The sequence below is a fragment of the Passer montanus genome, unplaced genomic scaffold, assembly GCF_014805655.1.
Source record: "Passer montanus isolate IOZ18808 unplaced genomic scaffold, ASM1480565v1 scaffold39, whole genome shotgun sequence".
NCBI classification, from domain to species: Eukaryota; Metazoa; Chordata; class Aves; order Passeriformes; family Passeridae; genus Passer; species Passer montanus.
This window is the reverse complement of record NW_024368707.1, coordinates 4,660,710-4,679,910: the sequence shown is the minus strand read 5'-3', so window position 1 is coordinate 4,679,910 and position 19,201 is coordinate 4,660,710. Positions and strand designations below refer to the sequence as shown.

General features: G+C 46.1%; 1 protein-coding gene across 1 annotated transcript; it reads right to left on the bottom strand.

Annotated features, from left to right (window-relative positions):
* Positions 1 to 46: 46 nt before the first annotated feature.
* On the bottom strand, positions 47 to 18,871 carry TMEM39A (transmembrane protein 39A). The gene is made up of 9 exons (XM_039717938.1): positions 18,540 to 18,871; positions 8,149 to 8,342; positions 6,409 to 6,631; positions 4,980 to 5,063; positions 3,452 to 3,594; positions 2,650 to 2,992; positions 1,672 to 1,859; positions 1,059 to 1,179; positions 47 to 565 (listed from the first exon to the last, which is right to left on the bottom strand). The coding sequence occupies exons 2-9, from the start codon at positions 8,259 to 8,261 to the stop codon at positions 332 to 334; spliced, it is 1,449 nt and encodes a 482-aa protein (XP_039573872.1). The 5' UTR covers positions 8,262 to 8,342; positions 18,540 to 18,871; the 3' UTR covers positions 47 to 331.
* Positions 18,872 to 19,201: the final 330 nt, after the last annotated feature.

Here is a 19,201-nt window from a genome sequence, read left to right as displayed (position 1 = left end):
CAGTTCTGTGAGCAAAGCAGACACAGTGACCACACACACAATCCTGTTGCTTCACATAGATATATGTATGGGTATAGATATACTGTATATACACATGGATTTTTAATATATATATATATATATAAAATAACACCTTGTTTATAAAGCGACATTTAATTGCCACTGGTTCCCTTCCCGCCCCACAAAAACAATAGTATACAAAATATAAAATATTTTAAATATTTATAAACGTCGCAAGAAAAAAATAGAACTGTACGAAAATATTTTTTTTTCTGAGGTTCCCTCCCTGCCCTGTGGGATGAGGAAGAGAAGGGGTACACGTCTGGCCAGCCTAGTGTGCCTTGAGTCCATAGTTGTTAAGTGGGTAGGAGTATGCCCTGCCTAATACTATCCGGTCCCGGAGGAGCTTAAATAAGACATAATAATTGCAGAAAAGGATGAGGGCCATGGAGAGGGTGTGGTTCCACTTCTCTGAGCGCAGCAGGGAGTAGAGCTGGTAGCAGACCACACTGCCTTCGATGAGAATCAGCAGGTTGAGCAGCCGTAAGGGACGGTGAAAGAGGAACTGCAGAGAAAGAGTAAAGAACGAGAGATTTCTGTCATTGTTGCTGGGTTGAAGTGAGGAGGAATATGGACATAATGCTGTCAGGGACCACTGCAGGGCAGAAGCAGTGCTTGTGCTCCAGCCACCACTAGCTGCTACTTAGGGAAAACAGTAAGAAACAAGGCATGTAGAAGTGGCATTTTGCTCGAGAAGGGGAAGTGGGTGAAATAAACCTATTGGCCTGCTGAGACACTTTCCCATTTGCCAATACCACTGCCTGATGGGAGAGCTGTGTCACTTCGATGAGAAAGCACTGACAAGGCAGCCGTGGCTCCCATCTTGCCCAGAGGTCACTGTAAGACACAATGGGAAAGCCCCACTCCTGCCAACATGTATTTTGTTCAACAGCACCAGCCAGTAATGGAACACTGAACTCTCTCCTGCTGCAGCTGGGTTTGAGCCTTTCCTCCCTCCCACAGGTGTAAAGGCACCAAGCAAGAGAAGAGATACTTGCATAAAAGCGGGCATGGGACACGTCTGAAGGCACTGCTACGTTGTAAGGCCCAACTGCTTTATACAGGCACCGGCTCCGTCGCACAAGAACTCCCTGTGGCCATATTGTGTTTTCTGACCAGCTGTGGGGAAACAATGCCAGTGTTACATCTGTGCTCCTAACCCCCTGAATGTGGGTTCACAGGAATGGACTGCATCTTGAAAAATACCATAGCCTCTGCCACAAGAACATGTCCTAGTTCCCACTGGAAAAACACAGAGGAGTGATCAGAAGCCCATTCAATGGACTCTTAAGTAATATGAACGAATGGCTTCCAGTGCTAGAACCTTTTCCACTGCAGTGGAAGGAGCCACCCCCTGCCTCTGCTCAAGATACTCTCCAGTGGCCAAGAAGAATCTCAGCATTCCTTTCTGTGAAGGAACCAGCAGTGACTGGAGGAGCTCAGACAGCTCTTTAACACAGCCATTTCTGTTTTCAGTGAATGAGGCCAGTAGAGTTGCATGGGGAGTGGAGACACATCCTCAGTAGATAAACACTGCTGGTACTTGCTCATCCACTAGAACATCTCAGCCCCTTGCTAGGCATGCCAAGCCATGCCCATCCCCACACTCACATGTGCTGTGGAGCATTGCTGTAGGAGCCATGTTCTAGTTTCTGCCACTTGCCGAGGTGGGCGGCAGACCTGTGGAGCAGGTCACAGTACTTGGGAGGCAGCAGCTGCGTGGTGAGCATGACAAAGGCATTGATCCACACCATGATGAGGTGCTCGCAGGACCAGCGCATGTCATAGTACTGGGTGCTCTGCGAAGAGACCAGACAAGAACTTGGCACCACTGTCACAAAGCAGAAGGAGGAATGACAAGGGACATACTGCATGTGCATCCAGCAGACCCACACCACACGTTACAGGCATGCGCTTTTGGACCGGTGATTTCAGAGGGTTACAGCTTAGGAAGCACTCAGCTCCCTTCTCCTTGAGCTGCAGGAGAAAGGGCAGGGGATGATGCTGCAGCTGGTGCATCTCCTCCTCCAGCAGCAGGTAACAAGGCAGTTTGCTTGCCACCAATTGCACCAAGACTGCTACATGGATTGTGGAGCCCTGCCCATTTCTCTGCACGAACTGGAGCTTATTCAAGTTAGAGAAATGACAGATGAAAAAATATAACCCCCACACTGACAGGAGGTTCTTGGATTTAGTTTGCCAAGCATCCTAGTTGGCTCTAACAGGCTGACCACCAAAGCCTCTGATCCAAGCACTCAAAAGCCACGATGCTGGATCTGAGACGGGTAACAACAGATTCTCTTTTCTAGGAAGAACACAGCTATCCATCTGCCTAGGACAGGGGTGGGAGAAGGGGCGTTAGTAAGTGGGGTGATGGGACTAGAGGTGCATCACATTTATGGCAATACCTATCTGCCAACCAGGAGCAGTACTAGTGCACTCCGGATGCAGCCATGCTCCGCTATCCGGGCTGCCAAAGGGGAGACAGAGAAAAGGGGAATTAACCAGGAATCTGGCCTGGCAGCAGTTCACACAACATTCAGAAGGAGACAGTGGGCAGGGGCACACAGAGAGCCAGACAACAGCTACCTTCACAAAGCACAATGGCAGGAATGCCACATAGTAGGCACTGAAGAGAGAGTTGAAGAGAACTTCCTTGATCCTGCGATTGAAGTCTGCTTTTAGGCACTCCACCTCATTGCGGATGAGATCTGGGGAAAGGGGGCAGCTGTGAGTGGGGATAGACGTAGGATTATTGAACTGTTCTCTCAGGGATTCCCACAGAAGCGAGAAGAAGTCTTTGACCAGGCTGCTGACAGCTGAAGCCCCATCATCCGCCACCTGGTCCTGTACCAAGTAACCACAGTCTGCAGGTAGAGGCTGTGCTCTGCTGTCCTGGTGGAAGCAGCACAGAGGGACGTAGACACCAAACCTGCCATGAAGGAAAGAAAAAAACGGCTGAAATAATGGCCATCCAAACAGGGAGTAGGGGGCACCTCCTCAACAGACACTGGCCCTGACAAGACTGACAGCACATAGGAGCCCCCACTCCAGAAGCTAACAGCCAACTCTTCTCCCCACTAAAAAGCCAGAGGCTGTAGCTTCAACACCTGTTCAGAGAAGTTTTTTAAAATCCCATTTGTAGAACCAACAATCCCAAAGACTCAGCTTAGAAGTAGCAGTAAAGGCCCCTCACACAAAGAGCAGCCGAAGCAATTCACTTCATGAGCTCATTGCCACCTCCTCACACCATCCCCCAGCCACTCCTGCTTCCTTTTTAATCCTAAATTGAGGAGACATTACAGCCAACACTCTGCTTCCCATGGTTGCTCATGGCACCCCCAAGCAGCTGTGCCCCCCTACCCAGAAGGTTCAAAGTGGTGTCACTCACGGGTAGCCCAGGAAGAGAAGGTTGAGGACAGAATGGCTGCGGAAGAGGTTGACCAGAGTCCAGCAGAGCACCCATCCACAGAGGGTGAGCAGCACCAGGCGCACCATGTAGCACATCAGTGATGTTGCACCCACCTGAGAGGCCTGCAAATGGAGAGGAAACACTCAGAAGTCCTCTAACAACCAGTGCTAAAAGATGAGCACAAGGAATGCCTGTGGAGGTGGAGCAGGGAGAGGGGTGCCAGGAGGTAGTAGAAGAGGGATAGCTGCCCTCTTCCTCTCAGAAGCAGGAAACTGATTCTGTTACAAACGTAAATGCCTTTAATTTTATTCATGATTGACAGGATAAAAAAAATTCAAACAATCGTAAGTTGTGAGGCATGACTAAAATAGAGCCTTTGAAGAAAAATTCAGAGCTGCAAAGTAGAAAAATATTTTTGCTTAAGTCCCTTATTGCTCTGATGATAGTCCAGGATGGCCTGAAACCCATTTCCTGTCTCTCTTTTCTTTAGAAGGATCAGGTCTCAGCATTGTGAAAGTTTGCAGCTGAGGGAAGAGAAGATGTGCACCTTGTCAATCCCAAACCCAGATTTCCATAATTTAGCTCTATTGGATGTGCAGGCTGCAGTGTAGTGAGGAGGCAGCACAGCAAGAAAGCCTGATCCAATCTCCAGAGGAGAGAAGGAAACTGAGCTATGAAAATATTAAGGGTTAGAGCCAATACATGGGATACTCAAGAACCTGCATGAAAGATTTCAATGCAGAAATTTCAGTCTATGGCAAGTTTTATGGAGGATGTGAACATAAATGAAAATGGAAGAAATCAGTTGAAAAGAGACCTTCAGAGTTCCCACCTTCTCCACTTATGTATTCAACAGGACATGACTGTTCCATTTATTTCATTTACTTATTTTTAAACACTGCTTAGTTGCTCAGCCTAGAGTTGTATTGGTCGTTTCAGTGGACAAAACTTCTATTTTCCTGAAAATGACCTTTTACAGAGAACTAATCTGGCCTGGTTCTGCTCCCACAAACAGGAGAGAGAAGGTCTCAAAATCTGTGGTGACATGCCTGGAGTCTGAGTTACTGAGTAACCAGGACTGGAAAAGCCGTTCTACCAGTATTCCTATTTCACTTCAGTGTAGTCATCCTTCTCCTGACCCTTCCCCCTCTCATCTCCTGTTCTTTCTTCTTGTCTTGGCCAACCTCTATGTTTGCCTTTTTGCTACCTGACTTGTAATTCTCTTGGCCACTTCTCCAGCACAAGATAGCGGAGTACATTATTGTACCTGCAGGAATAAATAAGCAAGTGGGACTATTTAATCTCCTCCTAGATGCAGAGCCAACAGAGCTACCCAATACTACAGGACATGACTGGTCCCAAGGACAAAACTCCACGGCAGATGGGCATCCTCAAAATCTTAGTCCTTTACACCCAGACTCTTCTGAGGAAAGAAACCTTCCAACCTGCAGAATTTTCTTAGTACAGCAAGTTCTACAGGCAGGAGAGGGAACAGTGGGAATGTTACCTCAGAGATAATGGCCCACACCAGCCTCCGTGCCAGCATCACTGTGATGAACGCCGCCAGGTGGTAGTCAATGAGGTGAAAATTCTGAAGGAGGAAAGAAAAAAGGTCTTCACTAGGAAAAGGGACTCTGAAACCACCCAGCTGGGGTGGGACTAGAAAGCTGGCTGCTAGAAAGTACATTAGGACCTCACATAAGCATTCCACAAATCTCTGTATTTGGAATGAAGGAAAAGCAATAAACATTAGTAACAGGAACATCTCCAGAAGCAAGATCTCTTCCACGTGGAGATTCCTTCCCATGGAGAGGTTTCCGTGGAAAACAAAACACATGCACCCTTCAGGTAGGTATTTTTGGGGTCAAAGGGACATCTAAAACCAGAATGCTACCATGGAGAACAGGTTGCAGGTTTCCACAGAAAAGCCCCTGAGCAATCAGACAAAGGGCAGCCAAACCTGAGACCAGAGTGAGCACACCAGCTTACTTTCCCTCTTGGTTTTATAAATGGTCTGTAGCAACCAGTGCTGCCTGATGAAACCAAGCTGATCTGAGAAACCTCATCTTCACTGGCCATGAAGAAGTTCTCTAGCTGCATCAAGTTAGACACAGTTCTTACAGCTTTTCAGTGAAGCCATCCAATATATTCTGGCCAGAAGAGTTAATAGACTCTGAATACTGCTGCTTTTGGTACTTCAAGGACATTTTGGGTAAAAAAGAATGCTTGAGTTGTGATGGGAATAAACTATTCCCATCCTGCCGGGTAGGAAGCCCCAAACAGAATGCTTTTACTTCTAAGCCAGCTGTGTCCAGCACGGTAAGCTGATCAGGAGGCTGGTGACTGGAACACCAGCACCACCTGTCGGTACAGGTAACTGAGGGACCACCTCGTACTTCCAAGCAGCCTTCAGGTCACGGTTGCAGCTGCACAGGCTGGCTTTGCTCACTTGAGACCCGCTGGCTCACAGGCAGCTTACTGGGACAGCAAGAACACTGAAACAAAGGAGGTCGAGAGCTTTACCTCAGCTAAGGATCTGACCTCCTCCCCCACTGTGCTGCTGACCTGCTGTGGCATCCTAACAAAAATCTGCACATCTTCCTTCTCTCAGGCTCTGTTGTTTCAACTGGCAAGGGGCACTCACAGCAGGGACAGCTCCTGGAGTCTCAACTCTGTGTCAAACCCTAGGGGCTAGCTAGACCATGCAAATATGTGCAAGAAATTTCCCTTGAAGGAGTCCTGCTGATTTTTCTCTCTCTCCTGCAATGATTTTCTCCCCTGTAAAATGGGGGATGACATGGCTCTGACTGACAGTGTCACGTGAACTCTCATTCACTCCCTTAATGTCAAATGCTTGGTGATTTCTGGATTGAAGAAGCGTGAAAGGAGCTGTGTAATGAAAAAGCCCAAGTGATGGCACTTGCTGGGGAACTCACCAGTGAGGTGCAGGAAGCAGGGTGATTGTATGGGTACCACCAGACAGTCTTGTAGATGTTGATGTACTGAATGAAGAGGGCTACCAGAAGGTAGATGAAGAACAGGAATTCAAAGAGAAGGCTCCCATCCAATGGCAGTTCAGGGATCCGGCAGTGACGCACAGGCTCTGGAGTAATCAGCGCTGTGATCGGAGGTGCCGACAGGCTGATGGCACTACCATTCCTGAAGCAAAGAGACATCACTTACTTGGTAAACATACTACATAATCTCTGACATTTTCCAGGACAGAGTGCTTGAGGTTGTGAATTTGAGACTGGGCATTACTAGGGGAGAGGTGACAGCAGTCTTATATTCCTATTTCTGACATGAGGCTGGTGGTGAGCTCCATCATCCTAGCTCAGACAAAACCCTTATCCAGAATTTTCTCTGGATGACAGCTTGATCTGTCAGAAGTGCTGTGACATGCCCAGCAACATTTCAGTAAACTTGCAGACTGAGGAGCAGACACACAGAGCAAAAATCATTAAGGACTCTGTGCTACACCCAACAGTTAATATTGGCTCTTTCTACCCATCACACTAGCACCCAGCCTCCTTGTCCAACACAGCAAAGTGCCCATTGTCTTTCTGTTCATAGTTCCTCTTTTAAAAAGACAAGTAACTAAAAATGGAATGGAGTAGTTCAGCCACTTCCTAGAGGCTAACCTCGCAAGTGTTCTCACACTTCCTTCATTTCTAGCTTTCAGAGGAGGATAGGACAACTAAAAGCTCTGGCATACTGAACTAGTGGAGGAACTATGCTATGTCTGACTGAAACCAGATAAGCAATGCTCTCCCAGGACCCTGGGGCCCTGACTCCAGAGTCTCGACAGCCACTTGCTTCTCAAGAACCTCAAACTGTGCTATCTGTCCCTCTGTCCCTGACAGAGAAGTCTGTAAAGGCCAAAGCTAAATGGCTTGGATTGCTCTACTCTGTAAGAATGAACCTATACCAGGGCCCCAGCATGCAGCAAATAGCTTCTCTAGTCTGCCAACTTTTTATGGAAAGAAGTAATGCTGGGCCCTTTCAGTTTTTATACCAAATGTGGTAATCTCAATGTCACTGCATGTGTGTTCCTGTTTCAGCCACCAACTTCCCCAGAAAATGCAGGTCATCTTTACCAACAAAGAGAATTAGTTTCATCAGCTTGCAGGTCTAAAACAGAATATGGGCATCCTCCTGCCCTGCCTTTTATTATGTAGGAGGAAGAGTCACAGCTGTACTCTGACGTGTCACACTAATTCCCCAGGGCAGTGAAGGCGAGTGAGCGAGACAAGGACTCATCACTTGCTAGGACTCACTGCTCTGGAAACTGCTGCAGGAAAGACAAATGAAGCATTGTGTGATTTCTACTGTGGCTGTTGTGACCATAGTGAGTGGTGAAGGGAGGCTGAGACCGCTGCCACTATCCCCTCCATGGGGCTGGTTTTAATGCATGAAGTCAAAAGAGAGGCTGCAGGGGGAAGCATGTACCACAGCAGAGCTGAGAAGAGAAGCTGTAAGAGGTTTGTCACGCAGGACTTGTTCCCTCTTGGATGAGCCATCTCATAACGCCACAATGGAAAGCTCAAGGTTCCCCTCTCCCAGTCCCCCACTTTCACCACAAAGCTGTGCTCCCACACAGGGTTCAGGGTGGATCAAGGCTCCTTTCTTTCAGTGCCCAGCCACAGATGTCTCAACAACACTACCTTTGTCCTCACCTGTTTCTCAAACCAGTACCGTTTCCACAGCTCCCGCCAACCAGAGTCTGGAGAGAAGGCAAAGCTGAACGGCTTAGCTGCTGCCGGCTGGGTCCCCTCCTTCCACCGGGCATGACCAGGAACCAGTCCACTTCCAGTGCCTCCAGCAGGCTGTGCCCCGACACTCAGACAACAATTCAAAAGCCTTCCCAAATCTGCAAAGGAGGCAGAAACATCACTTAAGCTTTAAACTGCTGGTCAGGCTCACCACACTCCAGCCAGGCAAATTCACGCAGAAGGAAGTCACTCTCATACACTCAGAGCCCTGTGGGACAGCCATCACCACTCTAAAACACTGTGCCACTTCAATGGCAGCAGGTCAGTGTCTGCTTGCACACCCAGAATGAACACCACTGGCACTGTGTCTCTAAAAAGGGGCTGCTTACATTAGCCATCAATGACTGACAGCACTTATTGCTGGCTGGAAAGCACCACTGAGCATCTCCAGAGCTGGAGACGGCACAAACGTGTGCTTTATTTCAAAAGCAAACCTGGAAAGAGCCCTCTCCATGTTGTGGTTGAGCTACTAGAGCTTCACAGCTCTTTTTAGGCACCCAGGACATTACTTGCCAGGCTGTGATGCTGGCAAGTAATTCGGACACCCTCTGGCAGAGCTCTGAACAGACAGACTGGTGTCCTTGAAGGAAACTGCATGGTTCAGCTCCCTTCTGTGCTAATGCCCAAATGACACCAAGGTAATACATCCATTTAAAAGTGGGTTTAGTTAGCAGAAAAGTACAGCAAAATGCACACGTATGCATGTACTTCAAATGCACATATAGGCAATCACATAAACCAGCCCTGAAAAGAAAAATAATTCAGAAGTAAACTTGTACATATTTATTTGCCTATTTATTTTTAATGATACACTTCAATCTATTGATTCCTTAAAATGAACTAGTATGAGAGAGGCTGGGCAACTCAGAATATCAGAAGCAATAGTGTTGTTTCTGGCACGGACTTTATCACTTCCCATACAATTTTTCTTCTATTTTACTGGTCTTCCATGTGACACTGCAAGGATTTTGGCAGTCAGGAAAGTTTCCAATGGAAACACAGCAGATGTAAGGGAGCAAAGGATCGAACTGGAGTGCACGTGTGCTGTACAGGAACAAGACACTGAGTGAGCATCTCGCTACAAAGACTTTGCGGTACCTGGAGTCTAAAGCAGCTGCCCTTCTGGAAAAATATAATAGCCAGAACCAACCCAGGGGCCAAACAAGCACACCCACCTTCTGGGAAAATCTAGATGTAGCTTTGAAATGTACAGATGGAACCTATGGTCTATTTTTAATTCAGTCATCACCTCCTCTAAAATCCTGAGAAATCACAGCTGGCAGAAATGCCAGAAGTTTTCTCAGTGAGTCACAGGACTGTCACCATGAACACAGTATGCAGGAGTACTTCTCTAAAAAATTCCCTCAAAGAATTGCCCTTTGTATTAAAATTTCCCATCCTTCATCTCTACTCCGATAAACAATTGTCATGATTGAAACCAGGATACCAATTCTCAAACTTTCAACAACAATCAAGATGTTTCAAAGGATGAATGCTTTCTGCATACCCACATGAAAGTCAGTTGGAATAATGAAACCAAATCAAACCTAAAAAAAACACACCAAAAAACAGAGATCCAGGAGAGAGAGAAAAAAAATAAAAAGGAGATATGAAAATGCATGAAAGGCAAGCAAACATTGGAGAATTTTGGTTTTCAGGTAAATAGTGTGTTTTGGCAGACTTTTATACTCTCATATCTCCAATAGCAACACAAGAGAGATTGAAGCCTTCCTTATCTTTCTTGTCAAGCAAGAATTTTAAGACAATTTTCCCTAGGATGTTCTAGAGTTTCATTTGGAAATATTTATATTTCAGGAATTAAATATAAACAAGAAAATTCTCCTGCATGTGTAAGATGAGCAGGGGCAGCAACAAACAATGCAGAATTCACTTAGGACAGTCAGACACTTTTGATCAACAGCTGAAGTGAAGGAAAAAAATGAGGAAAAACCCCCAAAAAGAACAAACTTGAAAGCCATTTTAAGCCAAATTTAGCTACCACAGGGCCTGTAGTAGCTGAAACAATAGTTCTGATTCGACCTACAGGATATTTATGATAATGGATGCAATATGTTGGTGGTCTAATTAGTGCTTTTAACAGTGGAAGGTATTTTATACCACATTCAATAATTCATGTAAATAATTTAACAGGTCTCATTAGTATCACCCCATTAGTATGCCTCACACACTCGCCAATACAGACACTTGGACAAAAGTAATCGCAATTCCAGCCCCTGGCTTTACAAACCAGTGAAATGCAGGTTTCTACCAGTAAAAACAACTGCCCATGGAAAGAAGCCATCCTTAACATCAGTACACATATTTTAAATGCACTTGAATAAGCCCTTTCACAGTGATTCATGAACATATAGACTGGGCAGTTCCTCAAGCCAAGCTTTAAATAGCTTTGCTGGAGTTAGATCAAATTAGGTAGGCGTTTGTTGGAGCAAAATCTGCCTAAGAACCATTCCTTTTTTTGTTTGCTTTTATTTTTTTAAAATTAGCCACACAAAACTGAAGCTCCACAGATAAAGCTAAACAAAGCAGTGAGTTTACAGATCAAATTGCCTCTAAGTCTGCTTCTTTTGGCCTTGAACCAATCAACAGCGCTCCTTTTTGAGGAGAAAGACATGAGGAAAAGCGTTTTTATAGCTTTCAATTAATAAACAAAGGCATGATTATACTTTGAAAATGAGAAGAAAAGGTGTCCATAAACCCCTTACTCCAACAGATAATATTCCAAGTCATATTACGTATTAATGCAGAGTCCACCCTGCTCCCTTCTCTGCTTGCACTCCCCACCCCATCAGTGATCTTATTTTATAGAGTCACGCAGAGAAAGTGAGTAATGAAAGATAAAAGCTTTTCCTGACAAGACTCGTCAGTCCATTAATGTGATTCCACACTGTTCTTTCCAGTTCACCTACAATTTCCCTCAAAAAATAAGTGAAGTCCCTTCATCCTCAAATCCTCAGAACCAACGTTACCTAGCCTCCAAGATCTCCTCTCTGAGGCACATGTGGGCATCATAAAAGCACCCAGGCAGAATCTGGAGAGCAGCTACAGAAGAGCAGACAGTGGTTCTGCCCATGCACAGGGAATGGATATGGGTACGGACAGCTCTTGGATCCTAGGGCAGACCATGCTTCAGGACAGAGACAAAACTTTAATTTGTGACAGCTACAAGAAAATCCAGAAACAGAAGGCATTAGATGCTCTGATTTCAAATTTCCACTTTTAGGACCACAGAAAGCACTTGGTAATTTTTTTTTTATTCTGTGCCATGATATCCTTCCTTGCCCATCAGCTCCCCAGCTATCCTGATGAGGCAGGATCGTGGCAGGATCAAGGCAGGCAAGAGCCACAGCTGTGTGCAAGACTTTACTGATAAAAAGCTAGGCAGATGAATTACTCACCAATTCAGAGGTGAAACAGTGTGTAGCCCTGTCCTGCTTACCAAGGCCCATCACTCAGAATCATGTTTTTGCATCAGCAGCTGCCCAAACAGCTCTTTCAAGAGGCAAATCAGGAGAGAGTCAGTGACTCATCAGAATGGAAAGTGTGCCTGCCTGTTCCCCATCTCTTTGCTGGAAACGCTACAAAGTTCAGTTGGTTATTTTGATGGTGTCAACATTTTTTAATTGGAGAAAACTCCGAGCCTCTGCAGTCCTGTTGGGAAGCTTGCTGAGAACTCCCAGAGGCTGGAATACATTCAAGTGGCTCTCCTCAGCTCTACAAGTCCTGCAACCAGTTACTCACAAAAGCAGAAAGGGAAACATGGCCATCCTCACTTGGTGTAATGCGGCTCCAGAAGACCACAGGTCTCTCACTGCAACTCACCATCTCAATTAAAGTAACCTTCTTCCTGCTGAGGAAGCATCTGACAGCTGGGGGTGAAGCAACACATGGCCTTTGTGGTGAGGGACTCTCTCTGCCTCCTCCACAGCGACACAGACACTCCTGGCAAGATTTTCCATTCAGGGTGTCCGTGCTTTATGGAAACACACCTGCCACGTGTGCAGAGCTCCATGGCAGGGAAGCGCAGCCAACCACCCCCATGACACGGCTGCAGAGCACTGACACAAAGCACAATTAGTTACTGAAACTGAAAATGCTCTTTTGGTTGCTAATGTCCTCAACTCAACTCACTGCAGCTGGTCAGCCTAACCCTAAACTTGCATTTGTTCAGCAATCCTAATATCTTTGCAAACTAACACACAAGCTTTCCTTTGAACTTTGAGAGTCCTAGTCACTATAGGTTATTTTTACTTCCTTTCAGTGTCAACCTCTTATTTATTTACTTAAACTAAAATAAAAAACAACCAAAACCCCATTTTGACAGCTGAAAAAAGACACAAAGCTAGTAATTGACTCACCCAATATACAAAGAAACAAAATCACCAGAGAGCCAAGGAACAGCGATGGCTGCACCCAAGCCTTGGTGACAAGGCCACCTTGTCAGCACCCTCACATCTGCCACACCAGAAGCCACAAAGACACAAAACTTCTGTGAAAGCCCCAACTGGTCTGGGAATAAAATAAGCATTTGGTTGTTGCAAGGGAGGAAACAACCGACAGGTTATCAGATGGAAAGCTAAATATTTGGCTTGCACAGAGCTGCCCCAGTGCTAAGTCAACACAACCTTTCAACTCTGGCTGGATCCAAAGGCACACACCCGCCACCTGGCTCAGAGCTGGGAGGCAAAACCGGTTAGAAGGGAGGTCTCCAAGTCAGCACATTTTCCAAGTCCTCATGCCATACAGAGCGATGGATTAAGATGGGGATTTGGCACAGAGAGAGACAGAAATCCCCCTGAAGTGCAGCCCAAACACCATCACACAGGAGAGCTGGGTGGGGAATCACTGTCAGGTGGTGCACCAGCAAGACTAATTTTTGCTCAATGACTAATAAATGCTCAATGACTTACTCCTCTGTAAAAACAAAACCAACCCATCAAGACCATGTTAGTGTAGGCTTTTCTGATACAGCACAACTCTGGCTGAAGAGGCTCCATCTATCAGTCCTCTACACAGATGCCAAAACCAAAGGGTTGAAGTAGCAAGATTATGGCAAGCGTTAACAAACAGCATATGTACTGCAGGACTTACTTTTAGTATTTTCATCAAGGAAGACTAGAGCTAAGCAGAAAGGTAAGTGGAAAAATAGAAGTTTTAGCTTAAGACAAGGGCAAGGCAGCGCCTGACATTTGTAGATGCCACAGTACTTCAAATACCCACATATAAAAATGGGAACAGGAAAGAAACGTTTTTTCAGGAAAAGCCTCTCAAAGTTAAAGTGCAGTAAGCTCAGTGAGCTCATTTTGCAGACATGTTAAAGTATAGGATTTAAGTTCTTAATACTACAGATAAAATTATCTAAGATACTGAAAAAGCCATTTTTAAAACCAGAGAAATCCTATAAATTCCCCAAAAATCCCCTCAAAGACCTTACTTTAGGGGGTGCAAGGAAGAAATTTCCAGAGGTATGCAGGCAATAGTGTCCTCTTCAGAATACAGGTAAGTTCAGGTTTTTGTGAATTGGAGGAAAGTTGAGACACACACTAAATGCTCTACACAAACCTTGGCGAGTACAAGAACAAAGCCACAATTCCTGGTGTAATAAAACAGTATTACCTTATATTACCATATAATTACCTTGTGCAACTAACTGCTGCAGCAGGTCAAAATAAACAGCTTAGGAAAATTTTAATGAATGACTCTAGTAACTTTATGAATGAAGACAAGAGAATTTATATTCCAAAAGGAAGTAAAAAAAAAAACAAACCCAAAACAAAACAACAAAACAAAACAAAGCCACAATGCAAGACCCTCAAGGCTCAGCAGCTCCAAGTGGCCAATAACAGTCATCACCAAGCCAACAAGTATTACACAGCTAGCAGCAAGACATTAACATTTTCTTTGGCTTCTTCTAATGTATACAACAACTCTCCCAGCCAAATACTGGAACTGGGAATAAAGAAAGCATTAGCTTGTTCTTGTGTGAGAGCAAGACAGAATTGCAAAGCTGAGCTTTTCCATCAGCAGAGGGAAATGCAGGCCTGACCAGTTGGGTCACAGTCTATTTTGGTCCTAGAGTTCCCATGCTTCCGAATTGTCTGGGGAAAGGGACATCAAGCCCAGCCTGATCCAGAGTAAGAGGCCCAAACTAAAGAGCTGGAGGGAATTACCAAGCCAGACAGTTCTCTGAGTATGTAACAACATAGCAGTTTTAACTCCAACTCCACATTACTGATAGAAACTGAAGTTCTGTTGAGAAGGGGACATTGGTTGGGAAGTGAAAGACAAGGACAGTGTTTCAGCAGACACAACACAGGCAAAGCTATCAAAGCTGGCCAATAATACAATTTATCAACATGCACTCACTCCTAAGTACATCTTGCACCAGAGCTCTTCAGTAAACATTACGCACAGCCACAGCTCTGCTAAAACACAGCTACAGATCACTCTCCATTATACCATGCCATGTGCAGTATCTGGGAAAGTCAGGAAATTTTAGGTATGGCCACTGAATTTTTTTTTCAAAGATATCAAGGCAAATGCACAACAAAACAGATCACTGATCTGATGGGGGGAAAAGAAGGAAAAAAAATAGAAGATGCTCATGCTCTAAGAGCCCATCTTAAAATTTTCCATCAAGCAAGCCACCAAGACAGGCATTCTCCTCCCAACCTTGAACACAAACCCGCAGTCTAATAGACTGAGCACAGGCCAGGATAGTTTTTGCTTTTTAATCTTTCCTCTTCAACTGACTTCCAGGGATTTTGTTTTAGCAATACAGACCTCAGTTTCCTTATCCAAAACAGGATAAACTGTTCAGCAAGTACTTCTCCTCCCAAGGGTCTTTGTATGTAGTAGTGGATATTTTTTACAGCATTATTTTAGCACTTTACACAAGCTTTTTTTAAAACAAACAGAAGCAGCTTTCCTGCTGGTTTTGTTCCTCTGCCAATCTCGATGTTTAATTTAATGGAGATCAGCCATGATGACAAACCATGGGGAGTCACTAGGATTTTTCTATTTTGTCCTGAAACAGCTAAAAATAAGGCAGGCATCTGTCATCTATACCAATGAGCTTGAATGCATGAAGAAGAACACAGGTTAAAAACCAACTTCCTTGAGACCTTACACCAAGTTATCACACTGGGATTTAGAAGGTATCAGTGAGACAATGCTTTGCACATCCCTGACACTACAAAAAAGCAACAATATTGCAGGGAATTTTAAATGAATTGTAATTTGTATAAAAATAAATTTGCATTAAAATATAAACTACATATGAGAATGCATTGATTCTGCTCTATTTGCCTCTTAAACAACAGGTTCAGGAGATATAAACATTCCCCACAAAACAGTAAGTCTTCAATTCAACCTCCATGACTTTGGTAGGCAGGACTCAGAACTTTGTATGGCTGTTTACAGAGCAACTAATCCAGCAGATTGAGAAAATGCAATAGGACACATTAATCCCTTGTATAATTAATTATACTGAGACTAATCCAGCTGTCTGAATCTGCATCCACGCTCCCTTATACATATTTCTGGGCTGCAGATGTCTACTGATAATTGTGCTTTAAATCAACAATTCCAAACCTCCCAAGGGACACCACTGCACCCTGTCTCCCAGGACAGCGCTCCTGACCAGGTTGCACAATACCCACTTCTCACCAGAAGTCTTGTTTTCACTTGCAATACCCAAAAAAGCCAAGAAAAGGTTGGAAATAACTCACCAATGAAAACAGCCCCCAAAGAATGGCATGAAATCTTCCAGGACAGTTTGTGAAAGCTAATGAGCTATTTTCCCAAGTCACACAGCTACTACAGATTTTAAAAATCTGTACTCTGATTTTATAAATCCACCTGCTAACAGCTATGCCACTTACCTAACCGTGGTAGGGTTAGAAACAAATGGACTAAAGTTCCAATTTTAACTGCCACAAGAAAACTTCTTCATGATTTCACAGGATTTCATGATTCTGTGGCACAGGGAAAACACTGGGACTAAGGAGTAGAACTGTCTCAGAATTGTTACTATCTTGTTGCTTTCCACCACATCCATCTTTAGCAACTGTAACTGTACTGAGGAGTGGCCCAACTGGTTTCTGAACTGAATGCTGATGGAAACTGGAAGCCACCTTAACAAATATTTCTAGCACATTTACTCTTGGCTGTATTATCAAACATCCAGATTTGATGCCTACAGAGAGAAAGAAAGTGTTATGTTTTATGAAAACCAGGTTTGAGTCAATCTGCATTACATATCCTTTCAGAGAAAGATTTGTGTTCAGCACTACTCAGTTTCAAAACCAGCAGAAGTTGTGGGTCTTCCCCTTCAAACACTGCATACAGAAGTTATTTTTTTAATCTAAAATGTCAGAACAAAGAGGAATGTCTGAACAATGCATAGACAAAAAAAAAGGTGATTAGACCTGTCTGCCTTTGAGTACTACATAACAGTACACCTATATTGGCAATGTTACATCAGCACACATGTTGCCAACACAGGCAGGCCAGTAAGATGAGAATTGCTTTATTTCCTTAGCTACCACTGAATCTGCTGTGGTAAATGCCATTAGTGTCTCTGAAAAACAAGTAATTCAGCAAGGTGCTAATTATTACAATGCAAAAATTTTGTTATAAGAATTCATCATCTTACAAGTAGAATAGAAACATGCACTGCAAAGTAGGAAGCAAAATGTTTTGTCCCCATTTTACAATCATAGAGACTAAATATAAAAGAAAGAAAAGCCCTGCATTTTCAAAATTATTAATGACACTGAATGCTCTGGTTGAGGCAGTATAGACACCTCTATTAGTAGGAAAATGGACACCCAGAGCTTCTAAAAGCCAGATCTCAAATGCTGCAAACAGCCAGCCTGGAATGAGCTGTACAGGAGGCACACAGGTGTTCTATGGTCTTGAGATCAGGAGTACACGCTGAGCACGGGTCACTGTGTCACTGATATCACTTGAGCTTCTTGTTGTTCCAAATAAATCAAACCTGGACAACATTACCACCCGCTGTGCTGGTTTGTACTGCAAAACCCCAGGCAAAGAAGCTCAAGAATAGGAACAAGGAGTAGCTGCATCTACACCTGAAGAAATTCCAGTCAGATAAGGGACAAGAAGGAGCAAATGAAGTTTCAGCCCAAACCCCAGAGGGGTCAGCATTGCCTGGCTACACACCAGTGAGCCCAGATTTTACCAGCAGAGTATTATCCAAGCACCTTGGCTGAAGGACTCTGCACTCCAGGAGGTGCAGCTGGAAGGAGAAATGAGTGTCAGAAACAGTCCAACAGCAGGAGTGCCAGGAGGTGAGCCATGGAGCAGACTGTGGGTTAAAAAGGGCTGATGTGCTCTGCCTTCAGCATCCTGTGAAGGCAGAGCTGTGAAATGAGCTGAGCCATTCCAGTCCCACCCTTGTACTACTGTATCCCTCTCCCAGAAAATCTGTTCTGGTAACAGTGAGTTAACAGACAGAAGGGATGGTTACAGAAGGGATGCCTTGTCTCCAAAAATTTTGTAACTCACCCCTTTGTAACACAGACATCTCATTTCTCCACTTACAGTCGTAACAGACGACAGGGACAGGGGCCCCTTACTCACAATGGAAAGCATGCATGAGAGCAATCAGAGATTGCAAACAAAGCTGCCTCTGTTTCTGCTGTACGTTCACATGTTAAAATGATGCTGGAGTAGCCAAGGAGCTGCCACATGTAATAGGGAAAATCATGTGCCCGACTGCTACCCTATATAAGGGAGAATGATTGATACACTGTTTTCACTGCGGTATAAAAACGAAATGCGCACCCACATCCATTCTGGAAACGGTACCTTATGGCAGGTTGGATTTGTCTGGACTTACAGCAGATTGCCTCAGCTCTTCATCTTCCACAGGTCAGTGCCCTTGCAGGACTGGTTATGTAGGGACAGCGCTTTAAAAGCCCAAAGCAGACATTCCCGTGACCCCAGCCCAACTTCCTCGCGTTGAACCCTCAACCCTCCCACCACAGAGCACCCGGCTCTCAGCAGCGTGCGCGGATCTCCCGCTTTGACCCAAACACGGCAGGAAACGCCTCAAAGGAGAAGCCCGGGACCCAATGCCGTAACTTAGCAGCAGGACGGAACACACCGGGCCTCCGCAGCACTCACTCCCACACGCAGACACACGGCAGGCTCCGGAGGGGGGCTCGGGCGGTCGCAGCCCGCCGCCCGCATGGGGGGCCGCGGCTCTCCCGGCGCGGCGCTGCCCCGGGAGCGGCGGGGCCGGTACTCACACATCCAAGCGCGGGCGGCGGCGCGGCTCGGACATCAGCCGGCAGCGGGGTTCCCTCCGGCGGCAGCGGCCCGGCGGCGAGCCCCGGCCCCGGCAACCCCCGGACCGCCCGGGGAGAACGAGGCTGCGGCGGTGGGAGCCCCGCGGAGCGTCCCTCCTCCCGCCGGGCAGACCCACCTCGCCGCGGCCCCGCGGCGGGGCAGGAGCAGGGCAAGGGACAGGAGGAGAAGAGGAGGCAGGCGGGCGGGTCCGGCCTCGGCGCCCCGGCGCGGCCCTGCACAGCGCCGGCTACCCGGGAGACGTGGCAGTGAGGGCTGATGCTCTCATCACACGGCGACAGCGGCGGCGGCCCCCGGCGGCCGCGGCCGGCCCAGGGAGGGCAGGAGCCGCGGGGCGGGGCGGCGGCCGCGCCGCGCCGCCATCTTGGTAGGGGCAGCCGGGCCTCGCTGCTGTGGCGCCTCAGAGCGGTGCTCCGTCCGCTTGTTCGCCCCGGAACCACAGGACACTTGTGGAATTTCAGCAGGGAGCCGGGCAAACAGGGCCTCAGACCCCTGAACACCAATGCCAGCCCTTTTCCCCAGGAAATAAAACACACCAGCCCAGGTTCCTGATGTCCGTTTGCAGGAGGCACTGGCACTGTCAAACCAGCCAGAGTTGGCTGTG

Coding starts and splice junctions, on each gene's coding strand:
- TMEM39A (XM_039717938.1), bottom strand. CDS start 8,261: ATGCCCGGTGGAAGGAGGGGACCCAGCCGGCAGCAGCTAAGCCGTTCA. Junction 3,595..4,979: donor TGTGGGCCATTATCTCTGAG/GTAACATTCCCA, acceptor CTCCATTTGCAG/GCCTCTCAGGTGGGTGCAAC. Junction 1,860..2,649: donor TGCCATTGTGCTTTGTGAAG/GTAGCTGTTGTC, acceptor GTCTCTTCGCAG/AGCACCCAGTACTATGACAT.